The 11,722-nt window shown below is 40.4% G+C and overlaps 1 protein-coding gene across 1 annotated transcript; it reads right to left on the bottom strand.

Moving 5' to 3' along the window:
- Window positions 1–672: 672 nt before the first annotated feature.
- LOC127007393 (small ubiquitin-related modifier-like) lies at window positions 673–10,917 on the bottom strand. Its single transcript, XM_050878317.1, has 4 exons — window positions 10,807–10,917; window positions 10,616–10,672; window positions 3,827–3,976; window positions 673–1,231 (listed from the first exon to the last, which is right to left on the bottom strand). The coding sequence occupies exons 1-4, from the start codon at window positions 10,819–10,821 to the stop codon at window positions 1,172–1,174; spliced, it is 282 nt and encodes a 93-aa protein (XP_050734274.1). The 5' UTR covers window positions 10,822–10,917; the 3' UTR covers window positions 673–1,171.
- Between the last annotated feature and the right edge of the window lie 805 nt (window positions 10,918–11,722).

Here is an 11,722-nt window from a genome sequence, read left to right as displayed (position 1 = left end):
ATGTCTACTTACCTAAGGTTTTCAACTTTACATGTTTTCTAGGCTTACAACTGCAAGTTTTAAAGTTCAAAGATGAGGTATCAAATAGTTTGCTCTTAGGATATTTCACTGTTGAATTATGGGGCCTTAAACTCCATTATAAGATTCTAATCTGATGCTACTGGTCTGTCGTCTTTTGTAAAAAAATAAAAAAAATAAAAAATAAATAAATAAAAATAAATAAATAAAAAAAAAATAATAATAATAATAATAATAATAAGCCTCAAAACATTAAAATGACTTAATACATGACAAAAATATATAGAAATGATAATAATAATAAAACTGATTCCCAACAAAATTACTGCAATTAGGGCCATCCCACTGTGCCAAATTTATTTTCTCAGGCAATAATATAGGAAAATACATTACTAAAATATATCTTTAAATATAAATCATGATTACATGTCTGGTTTTAATACTGGATCACTTTCCAAATTTATATTCCTTGTTGCTGCCATATTTTAATAAATACATATACACTACAAATATACATCTCCCCTTAACTCATTATATTTTCCTTACATTCACATGTATCTACTTGGCCATTTGTATGAAAAGATCAGGAAAACTTTAAAGCAATAATCTCGCTACTGCTTAAAGGCTGGGCAAATTTTGTGCAAAACACATGAGTGGGGCAGAATAAGAATGTATTTGAATTAGAATTACACAACTTTCATTCACAGATGCATCTAAATACATAAGAAAACATATGCACTACAGTCTTTCCAATTTCAGTGGGGGAAGAAAAATCATTTAAAAAAATAATATTTCAGGCAAATATTAAATATATTCATTTTTTTTTTTCAAATTTAATCCAACTACCATTAAAAGAAAAATGTTAACATATATAAGTGTTTGCACACTGAGCTCAAACTATGATTGACAAGAGTAACATCTTAAACTCTCAATTCAGGTTTCGTTCCCCATAATTGCTGATGAAGTATACTAACTGTTAAAGATACATACAAAATTCTACCCAGAATCACATATGCACACTAGTAGAGGTGCACACATTTCTCAAAGTAAATTATAGTTCTTGTGTTAAAATAAAAAGAAAAAATATATAAAAATAAGATAGCCTGCTTAACCTAAGAATGCCTTAGTCCTACTCTCGCAGGAATGTTTTACATCAATGGCCGCCAGTCTGCTCCTGGTAGACCTCAATGACATCATCGTTTTCCATTTCCAGCTGCAAATAATAATTGACATTAATATGAGAAACATGTAACTATGTAAATTTAAATAACTTCAAGACCTTTTAATGTAACATACAAATCAAAACAGTGACTTGCTGCCACATGTGCAAAATCTGCTTTGTCATCATGATGCCCAAACACCTTCCTACAAGCCCCACTAAACAAGTCACCTAGTCTGCCAGCAAGGGTGGAGGAATGTGCAAACAAAGTAAATCCTTCAGAGGAGGGCAAAGGATGATCTGACTTCCATCAGGTAGCCACACCAAATAAGGTCATCAACCCTACCCTATCCTATTACCCAAAGGAGTACCTGCCAATCAGCAAGCCTCTACCCTTCCCCTCCTTCAAACAGCCAACCTACCCAAGCAGCACCATTGAACACGGAGCCTGTGGCAATGCCAGGTGGCCTGTGGGCCAGTGCTGAACACCAAAAAGACAAACAAGTGTCTTATCATTTAGATTTTCTGTTTAGATAATTATAGCAGCTGAATGGGTTGGTTATTGGATAAGACCTGTTCAGTAAAAAGTACAGGTACCTCTTGTTTCACATGATTTTAAAATACCTAAATTTTGTTCAACACAATGTTAAAAAGCTAGTATTTTTCTCCCAGTTACATGATTTCTTTAGAATAATAAGATGTGATCTAAATCAAAATCGCAGCAAGAGTTAAGGTATCAGAGTGACCACAAGACTCCTAGGCTGCGTTCAGTGGACCTGTTGTCCGCACGACTTCCTGCAGGTGGGGAGGAGAGCCAAACTAGACAGTGAATCAGCTGAGCTCAAGAAAAATGGCATCCCACACAACAGCTCTCTACAATATTCTCACAACAGTTCTTATAGGCAACCCTTTACTAGAAACAGCAATTATAGTTGAACAAAAATAATCATACAATAAAAAAAATTAAAAAATACTCGTTAGTACATGCAGAGGTGACACTGGTCATATTTATACACCACTGCTTTGATTACAAACACTACCCCTCCTCGCCCACCTGCACGACTCAGTAAGGCATTTGGCTTATGCCATCATCTTGGCACCTCTTACAGGTGAACCTTTACTAGAAACAGCCATCATTGCTGAACAAAACACAGAAGGTTAGAAGATGCAAAGAGGTGATGCTGGCCACACTCATATGACTACTTCTCCTTTGTTTACACTGACCCCTCCATGGCACACACAAATCCCTCACACAACAATTCAGCAGGGCATTTGGCTTATGCCACCATCTTGGCACAACTTGTTAGCTCTGATGTGTAACAATGCACAAGGTTGCATGGCCAATGGGTCAACTGAACATATGGCAGGGTTTTTTCCTGCACTGTTTAGGGAGTGTTAGGCTATGTATGTGAGTGAGTTTTGCAGGCAGTGCTATAGAGCTGGCAACCCTGACCTATACCATGTTTACATCATGTAAATTCAAAAGGAACACAATACTCAGGTAAATTAAGAGGTATCCATATCTGTCTATTCAGCTAACCTGACCTACCTACTGTTTACAAGGTGAAAGAGAATGAGCTGGCTTGCCCAATAAGTGGGAGTTTAAAATATTGGATGATGAGCTCACCAAATAACCATAGCCTTTACTGTTAGACAGGCCAGATACAACAAATAGATATCTTCTTACTATTGGACAATCCAGGTTATGTAAAGTTCGGGTTATACACTATAGCTGCGAGTGGCCATGGTGCTCATCTCTGTTGCATTGGCCCTTGAGCATGAAGTGGGTAATGCCCATTATTTCAAGACACAGGGCCTGTGTGACATCTGGGTTACCAGTTTACCTCCCTAGGGTTCCCCAGGTACCCATCTATTGACCAGCCCAAAAGGGAGGATGAACAGCTGGGTGAGCTGCACACCGACTACCCAGACCGGGATTTGAACTCGGGCCCAAGGATTCATAGCTAGGCATGTCAACCACTAGACCACGGAGGCATATTGGACAATCCAGGCTCACTGAATAACCACGGCCTTATAACAGGCGCACCTAACATCACCAAATGTGGGGCACAAACTTGGTGGAGGGACTGTTTTTGGGGGGCCATTGGAGGTAATGGGCCAAAGAGTAGCCTATCCAGATATTTTGTTTTTATTTATTAATGCATTACTCTAAACACTTTACCGACGCTATTAAACACTTTGCTATTTTCCATTACATTTACGTCCTGGATTGATACATAAGACTTTCTTGTGGTGTAAATACATTCTTCGTTTGAATGGGAACCACAAGGAGGAAAATATTTCATCAGGCGGACTAAAAAAAAATACTGTAACCGAAGGTTGAGAAATCTGGTAAAGGGAGGAGGGCGAGATAGCTAGCAAATGCTAGTGCAATTACTGGGTGGTCAGGTCAAAAAATATTCTCAGTCAGTCCCCAATGGATTTCTGACCCTCTCACCTCTTTCGTTAAATCCAAAATTCATTAAAAGCGGGTCCCATCAAACCAAGGGTTTAATGTGTATATACATGTGTTGGAGATATTACTAGACATACATTTTAAAACTTTGGTAACAGCTTTTGGAACCTGTTGATCAATAATTACATGTGAACTGAAAAAATCCCATACAGTATACACATGAAAGCACTTACAGCTTTAGGCGTTTCTTCATCATTAATACGTCTCCCATCAAAAAGAAAGCGAAGTGAAGCAACTGGAACTCCCACACGTTCACTATAAGACTTCTTTAGCTTGCCCATCTGTGTCGTCATTTTCACCCTGAAGTGGATCTCATTAGAATCCTGTGGAAGAACAGTAATATTAGTTCTGAAATTTCTTAATGGCAGCTTCTGATAATACCAATATTACCATACATTTTTAAGTACTAAACTAAGTGCAACTGGAAAAAAAAAAACTTTCCTTTGAGGTATGACATACAAAGCATGACATCAGAAAGTCTAAAAAAATTTCTTACAAAACAATAACACTGAAAAAAAAAATTACATTAAGATTACTTTTGTTCCCATAATTTCTACTACACGACAAGTCGGTGCTACTTTGGCTTGTTATCTACGTGTCATGAATATACTTTGGTATGCAATCTACACTTTATAATGCAATCTACGTTTCATGAATCTACTTTGGTATGCCATCTAAATGGTTGATGGATGGTCAAGAATATAGATGGTAATAGAGATGGAAGAGAGGTAGATGAGTCCTGGCTCAACAAGGTACAAAAACAAGGAAATCACTCGTCATGGTTTCGAGAGAATGTCTGGTGAGTGTCGAAGCTCCGGTCCCGACTCAACAAGGTACATGTGGCAACAGCACACTTCATTCCACCACAGACATCAATCTCAACAGCTTTGATATGTTATCTACAACCTGGTTTGTTATCAAATTTTCAAAGATTTGCTTGTAATCTACTTTGTTACCTAGATTTCACAGATAGTCCTTTACCTTTCCTCCTAACCTCCCTACATCCTCATTTATATTTCAGTCATTGACACAGCCCTTGAGATGCGCGCAAAAGAATTCTACACCGAAATCAGTGACGAAACTAAGGGCCGCTTTCACAGTCGTTTTGTTTGTTTTGATCGTTACCAATGGCGCCGATCGACGCTATAATTTTCCATGTGAAACTGCCCAATGGGGTAGTGGTGGCTGCAGAGGAAGCGAGAGGTCTTGAGAGTGTGTGGCAAGGTGCGGGGCTAGGCTAACCCCGCAGCTGCCACTACCCCATTGGCCAGTTTTAAGTGGAAATACTATAGCGGCGATCGCTGCCATTGGTAACGATCAAAACAAACAAAACAACTGTGAAAGCGGCCCTAAGGCACTGACATTTTTAACCCTTAAACTGCTAAACAATCGCAGTGAGCAGTAGTGCATTTGCTGGTGGTGCTAAACAGTCGCTGCGAGCTCCAGTTGCACTCAAATCTCCCACATGTGAGTGTTCCAACAATATTTCTCACCCCACTGGATTGCTAATTCAGTGGGTTTTCCACTAAATTTGGTGAAAAATCATATCAGCCTACCACGGAAAATCTACGGATGAGTAACTGGTGGATGTTCTTGTCCAATATAACAGCAATTTTGCATAGCTTCACCAATCACCTGACTGATTTTTTGACCAAATTGTTGTAAATTTTGCAGTTGGCAATACTACCTTGCCAGCACCCCATTAAGAGATCTCCACAGTTACCTCAATATGGCTGACCGTCGTGCACGCACTGGCGTTAAGTGTTCACAGGCAACAACACCCCCTGACATGCCTGTACATTCACAGGAGGCACATATTACTGGATTCTATAGATCTGGGCCTCCTCTTTCCAATGGTGTTTTTGTTTTTTAGCTGTGATGAATAGTTTTTGAGATACAGAGGTTAAGAGACCCCCTTCCCCTGTTCGGCTGCCATGGTGAGCCTGGGGGGATAGTCGCCTCTCTCGCCATGCGCAGTGAAAGGGTTCAGAAGACATGGACTTATGGATGAAGAACAAAGTATTTCACCATGTCATCGATGTGGCGGAGAGATGAAGGACGCTTGGTAAAGAAGACGAAATGGAGAAATTTAGAAATGATCTTTTATTTTATACAAGACCTCTCTTACGATCTGGTTCAAAGTTTAACTGGTAGAGGTACCAAAGCAATTTGCGACTGGTTCAAAATGTGCAGAGAAATTTGTACAGCGATTGTTTCAGTCCAAAATCGTGGTCAAATGGTAGGGACTGAAGAAGAGCCTGTGCAAATTGATGAAGCACACTTTGCAGGACGGCAAAAATACAATTGAGGCCGAATGTTGCAAGGAGACTGGGCTCCAAATTCACAGACAGCGAAGCTGAAGTGGACAATAACCGTAACCATGGAAGACGTATTGATGGTCCGATATTTTAACGTTCAAAGAAGAGACCATGAGACACTTCAATCAATTATTCAGAGAAAAGTTGCTGAAGGCTCAATAATCTATTCCGACAAATGGCCAGCTTACTCTAATATAAACCAAATCATTTTTTGTCATTTTTCTGTAAATCATTAACAGTATTACGTCGATCCTAACAAGGGAGCACATACACAAGGAATTGAAAGATCATGGCTTGATGCGAAGATTCGTATATTGAAAAAAAAAATGAGAGGCTGCAATCAAAGATTATTTCAATCGCACCTAGAGTCAAGACTACTTTTGTTGGCGGATGATGAGAAAAGAAGCTCCAGACTTATATTTAGCATTTTTAGCTGATGTATGTGCTGTTTATCACTAGAATATTATTAATAGATTTTTTTAAATTAAATTTTGTTTTATATATATGTATATATATATATATATATATATATATATATATATATATATATATATATATATATATATATATATATATATATATATATATATATATATATATATATATATATATATATATCAATATATATATAATATATATATATATATATACACACACACACACACACTCGGCCCTCAATTTAACGAACCCCGATTTAACGGATTTCGGATTTAATGGACCACAAAATCTCAACAGACAAATACCTGGTGTCCAGTGTGACACCAGCTTTAGAAACATCAAAACCCTAAAATAATAACAATATCACAGAAGTTATATTTTTCATCAAAACTACTTATATCGCCTCCCTTAAGGAGGTCGAGGAGGGGGAAGCCCCCCTCCCATTAGGTAGGTTAGATTAGGTTAAATTTATTTGGCTCGCAGTTTGGGGCAGCGGAAATACGAAGCACGGGATGGGACATGGCGGCGGCGTGTGTGGTCCAATTCGTGGGCCTGTGTTGCGAGAAATACCTCCTTGCAAAAACAAGTCGCGTTGCTGTCCACCATGCATGCGTGTGGGGGGAATACACAGCAGGAAAACATTAATTTACCTGGTTTTGTTCAATTAGGGTGTCCACTTCCGAGCGTGAGCAGTGAGTGAAATGAATAGACAGTATGCATGTTGAACCTCTCTCTGTGAGTTGTTTTGCAGCTGCGGCAGCAGGCGGAGGTGGGTGCAACAGCCATTGAAAAGTCAGTCATTTAATGATTTGTGACAGAAACAATTACCACAATATTTCATAACACTGTAAACTGAAAAAAAATGTTTTGTCTGCCCATGCGAGACTAGCACACTTGTAGAATTTTACCCATACGCGTAAACAATATCCCCTCCCCTCCCCAGGAGCCCCACTGTCAACCCTTGATCGCTGGAAGGCAAACAAAACAACACGTGTCGGCGGAGCAAAGGCGAAGGTGGAGATGGCTTCTTCTGGAGTATTCTATGGGCTAGTTAGGCTGTGCCTGTCTTACGGCACCAACGCAGAAGAGGTCAAAAGAAGAAGAAGCGCGGTATGTTTTGTTGGTCCTCTAGCGGAGCTCAGACAGTGAGAGCTTGAACAAAAGTTGTGAACGCCACCTATACAGATAACGTGCAGACAACATACACAATAAAAGAACTATATACCTACGTTTATTATTAGGTTTGTCGGTATCATTTTACGTTCTTTTTTAACAGTAATTTTATTGTGCACCAGTATCTATCGTTTGTGAGTATTTTCAAACAACAGACCACCTTTCCCCCCTTTTAATCTGTTAAACTGAGGGCCGAGTGTGTGTGTGTGTGTGTGTGTGTGTGTGTGTGTGTGTGTGTGTGTGTGTGTGTATCGCGTAGATACTTTTCCCTGTAGATACCAAGCCAAAGTACGGTGTAGATATTTTTTCCTTTTTGATAACAAGCCAAAGTATTTAATTTCATTTCTAGGGGACCCGCAGAGGGCCACTCTCGGGTGGCATGATATGCGGGGGTTGTGCGGGGAATTCAAGGGGCCAGGACAGGATTAGGATAAGGGTTAGGATGAGGAAAGGTATTGGGATATGGTAAAGGGCCAGGATTAGGGAGATAATGATTGATGATTCTATTCCTAAATGTGTCAAGAGTGGGACTATTAACTACATGAGATGGGAGATGATTCCACTCTTGGATGCTGCAGGGAAAGAATGAATATTTGAATATACAAGTGTTAGTCTAGTAAGTGTGGTATTTAACCCTTTCATTGCGCGTGGTGCGGGACGCGAGTATCCCCTCAGGCTCAGTTGGGCAGCCAAATGCGGTCTCTTTTTAACCTCTATATCTCAAAAACTATTCACCATAGCTAAAAACCAAAAACACTATTGGGAAGAGGAGGCTTAGATCTATAAGAGTCGGTTGTGTATGCCTCTCCTGCGAACATACATGCACGTTCAGGGAGTGTTGAATGTGAACACTTAGGTCAGTGTCTGCGTGATGATCAGTCATTTAGAGGCAACTGCGGACATCTCTCCACGAGGTTCTGGCAAGGTTGTATTGCCAACTGCAATATTTACAACTATTTGGTCAAGGAATCAGTCAGGTGATAGGTGAAGCTATGCAAAAATGCCACTATAGTTAACAAGAACATCCACCAGTTACTTGTCCGTAGATTTTCCGTGCTGGGCTTATGCGATTTTCCACCAAATTTAGTGGAGAACCCACTCAATTGGCAATCCTGTGTTGTGAGAAATAGTGTTGGAATACTCCCATACGCGGGAGATTTGAGTGGAGCAAGTGTTTAACACCACCAGCAAATGCGCCTACCGATCGCTGCGAGCGTTTAGCAATGAAAAGGTTAAGGTTGTGGCTGCTTCTACTGGATCGTGTAGTTGTCGGGTGTAAATGTGTCTTTATTTATGTCTACTAAATTGTCTGTGATTTTATATAGCATTTGTTGTCTGTGTATTTGTCTTCGTGTTGCTAATGGGTCTAGTTTTGTCTTGTTTAAGCAAAGTGGCTGATGTAGTGTGTCTGTAATCATGTCTGGCCCATCTTGCAGCTTTGTTTTGTATGGCCTCTAATTTATTTGTTATTGTTAGAGTGTGGTTTCCTGACGGTGTCACAATATTCTATGTGTGGCCGAATGAGTGTCTTATATGCAAGAATTTTGATGTTTGTGTTACACCTGCTAAGGTTTCTACGCAGGACCCCAGGGCTCTGTGAGCTTTGGCCCTGATGCTACTCACATGTGTGTCGGTGTGTAGCACCGACAAGTCCTTATTACGATATTAAATCGATCTAAGGAAGCAAACGACAGCCCTTACCTTACACATTTATTTTTTTGTGCTGACCTGACTGACCTTGCTGAAGCTCTCAGGATGTTAAGACATCTGGCAATGATGCAAGCTTCAACTGTTTTAAGGGGTTGGCAGCCTTATTTTAAAAGTGCACTCAGTGCTTTTTTTTTTTTTTTTTTTTTTTTTTTTTTAAATAGATGCCGCTCATATGGTTCAAGGGGGGAGAGGGAACAAGAAATCACTGATCCCATACTGATTTTTTTTCTTTCTTTTTTTAAGCAAAGTAAGTTTGGGTTGGAGAAGTGTCTTGATACTCCTCTTTAAAGCACTTACTTAGTAAAGAGGAGACAAACAGAGGAACTGTTCCAAAATTTATCAGTAAAGGAATGAAAGAAAGACTGTGCTAGTTACCTCTTGCATTAGGAATTTGGACAGCCTAAGGGTGAGCAAGAGTAGTCATGTGCAGCAGCATCACAGGGGTGGAGACATGCATGTAGCTAGTTCAGAGCAGCAGTCAACATGAAAATAGCAGTAAAAGCACAGGGGTAAAAATTGATGAAGGCAGCATTGAGTAAAAACAGTGAAGCTGCTCAGAGCAATGGCAGACAGGCATTCATAGACTGTTTCGAAAAGGATGAGTTTCCAGATGATAAAAAATATCTGGATTTAAGTTGACAGCCATATAACATGGAAAGAAAAATAATTGTGTGGGGAGATTGAAAGGTCTGGGGCTAATGTGTGAGACTCATGATCATAGCACAGCATTTTATTAAGATGCTCAGTTCTACATGCTACCCAAAGTATCACTTACTACCCAAAAATTAACAGCCTGAAGCCGACTGATCAAGTCTGCTGAGCTAAACCTCACAGAGTAAAAAAATAAAATGGAATTTTGATTGGTATATGCCACTGAAAAACACAATGGCAGTCCAAAAATCATCTTGACCACAGAGTTCACTAGGTTAGGTAAGTTTAGGTATGGTTGGTTAATTGTGACTGCTGCCTTAAACAGGGCTGTTTTATAACAAAATACCTTACAATATGAGAATTTGGTTATCACAGAAGCAAGGCTTGAGATTAGGTTAGTAGGTAAAGTTTGGCAACAGGGTAAATAAAGCAATATCTAGCCAGGCCACGTTTGTAAGACGGTAACAACCTAGAGTAGTGAGGTAATTAGTAATTCACATCCATTTCTCAGGTGGTCCTCCAGTGCTATGAGGCCACTACCCGGGGCGGCCTCCCTCAACACGTGCCCTGCTGGCCTGCCTCCTCACGCCGCCCCGCCCTTCCTCCCTCACCGCCCACCCTCGCCACACAGCCCGGCAGCCCGCAGCGAAGCATACCCACACCCACACTCACCTGGCCCACCACTTTAAGCTTGATGTATTCGTTCCCCTCCCCCTCGGGTTTGGCGTCCTGCGGGAGGAATAAGAAATATGAGTTTTCTCGCCGTGTTAACAGGTACACCGGCACACTACTACTGCCCGGCCCTTGCTAGCACTTACAAAAGGCTATAGTAACAGTTGGGTTCCGGCTGGGAGCGTACTTACAGCGTTATCAGACATTGTTTAGGTGTGCAGGGAGTCGCGTGGGCCACCCAAACAACGAGGACCAACTGGGACATCCGGGACACCGAGCAGAAATATGGCGCGCACTTTTGCCGCCAACTTTGAAATGGTCGCCGAGGGAAAATGAAATTGGTGCTCTTGGCCTCGCTCCATCCACTCTATTAGAAGTCCCTGTTGATAACTTGCCTTAAGACTCCATTCCTGTACTTTTCCGAGACATAGACACCTCTCTTTTTTTTTTTTCAATCCATTGTTTCAACACTTTAGTCCATTTTCTGTTACCTTCTGATGCAACGAAATAGAAAACGGATTAGTAGAGTGCGTAAAATGATCTCCCTTGCTGCTTCATAATTTACCTAATGAAACTGGCGGATACTGGTCGCCTCACTCACCTTAGGAATCGTACCATTTCAATACGTTAATATCCATCTGAATATACCCCGAGTAGCGTCATTACAGTTTCGAGGCAATTAACAAACTCCCGTAACCAACTCCCAACAGCTAGTAGTCTGGTTAACCCTTAGTGAAATTAGTCTTCTTGCTACCTTATAATATTTTAATATCTTCAGTTCCAAATACTTTGTTTTCATGATCAACAGCGCACATGTTTTATAGTAAACTTGGGGACATACGTTAAGCTGCGCGAGGCTCCGGTGCTCATCTCCATCTCGTTTGCCTTTGACCACTACACCGGGATAAATGTAGCACCCTCAACTTTACCTAGGCTCTCCCAGTATCAATCAGCCCGAAATAATAAAAAATGTAGCTTTTACAATGAACAGCAGAATTAAAGTGACTATGAACTTAATTTATAATTCTGAATACTTTTAATTATGAATTTGGCTTGTAATCTATAGATCAGTGGTTCCCAACTTTTTTCTTTTTCAGACGACCCCAA

Source organism: Eriocheir sinensis, chromosome 35 (assembly GCF_024679095.1).
Source record: "Eriocheir sinensis breed Jianghai 21 chromosome 35, ASM2467909v1, whole genome shotgun sequence".
Classification (NCBI taxonomy): Eukaryota; Metazoa; Arthropoda; class Malacostraca; order Decapoda; family Varunidae; genus Eriocheir; species Eriocheir sinensis.
This window is presented reverse-complemented; position numbering and strand designations above follow the sequence as displayed.

Excerpts from the sequence above, each read along its gene's own strand:
- LOC127007393 (XM_050878317.1), bottom strand. Across the intron at positions 3,977-10,615 it reads AGCTTAAAGTGGTGGGCCAG|GATTCTAATGAGATCCACTT; the intron begins GTGAGTGTGGGT and ends GTTCTTCCACAG. Across the intron at positions 1,232-3,826 it reads ATGAAGAAACGCCTAAAGCT|CTGGAAATGGAAAACGATGA; the intron begins GTAAGTGCTTTC and ends TATTATTTGCAG.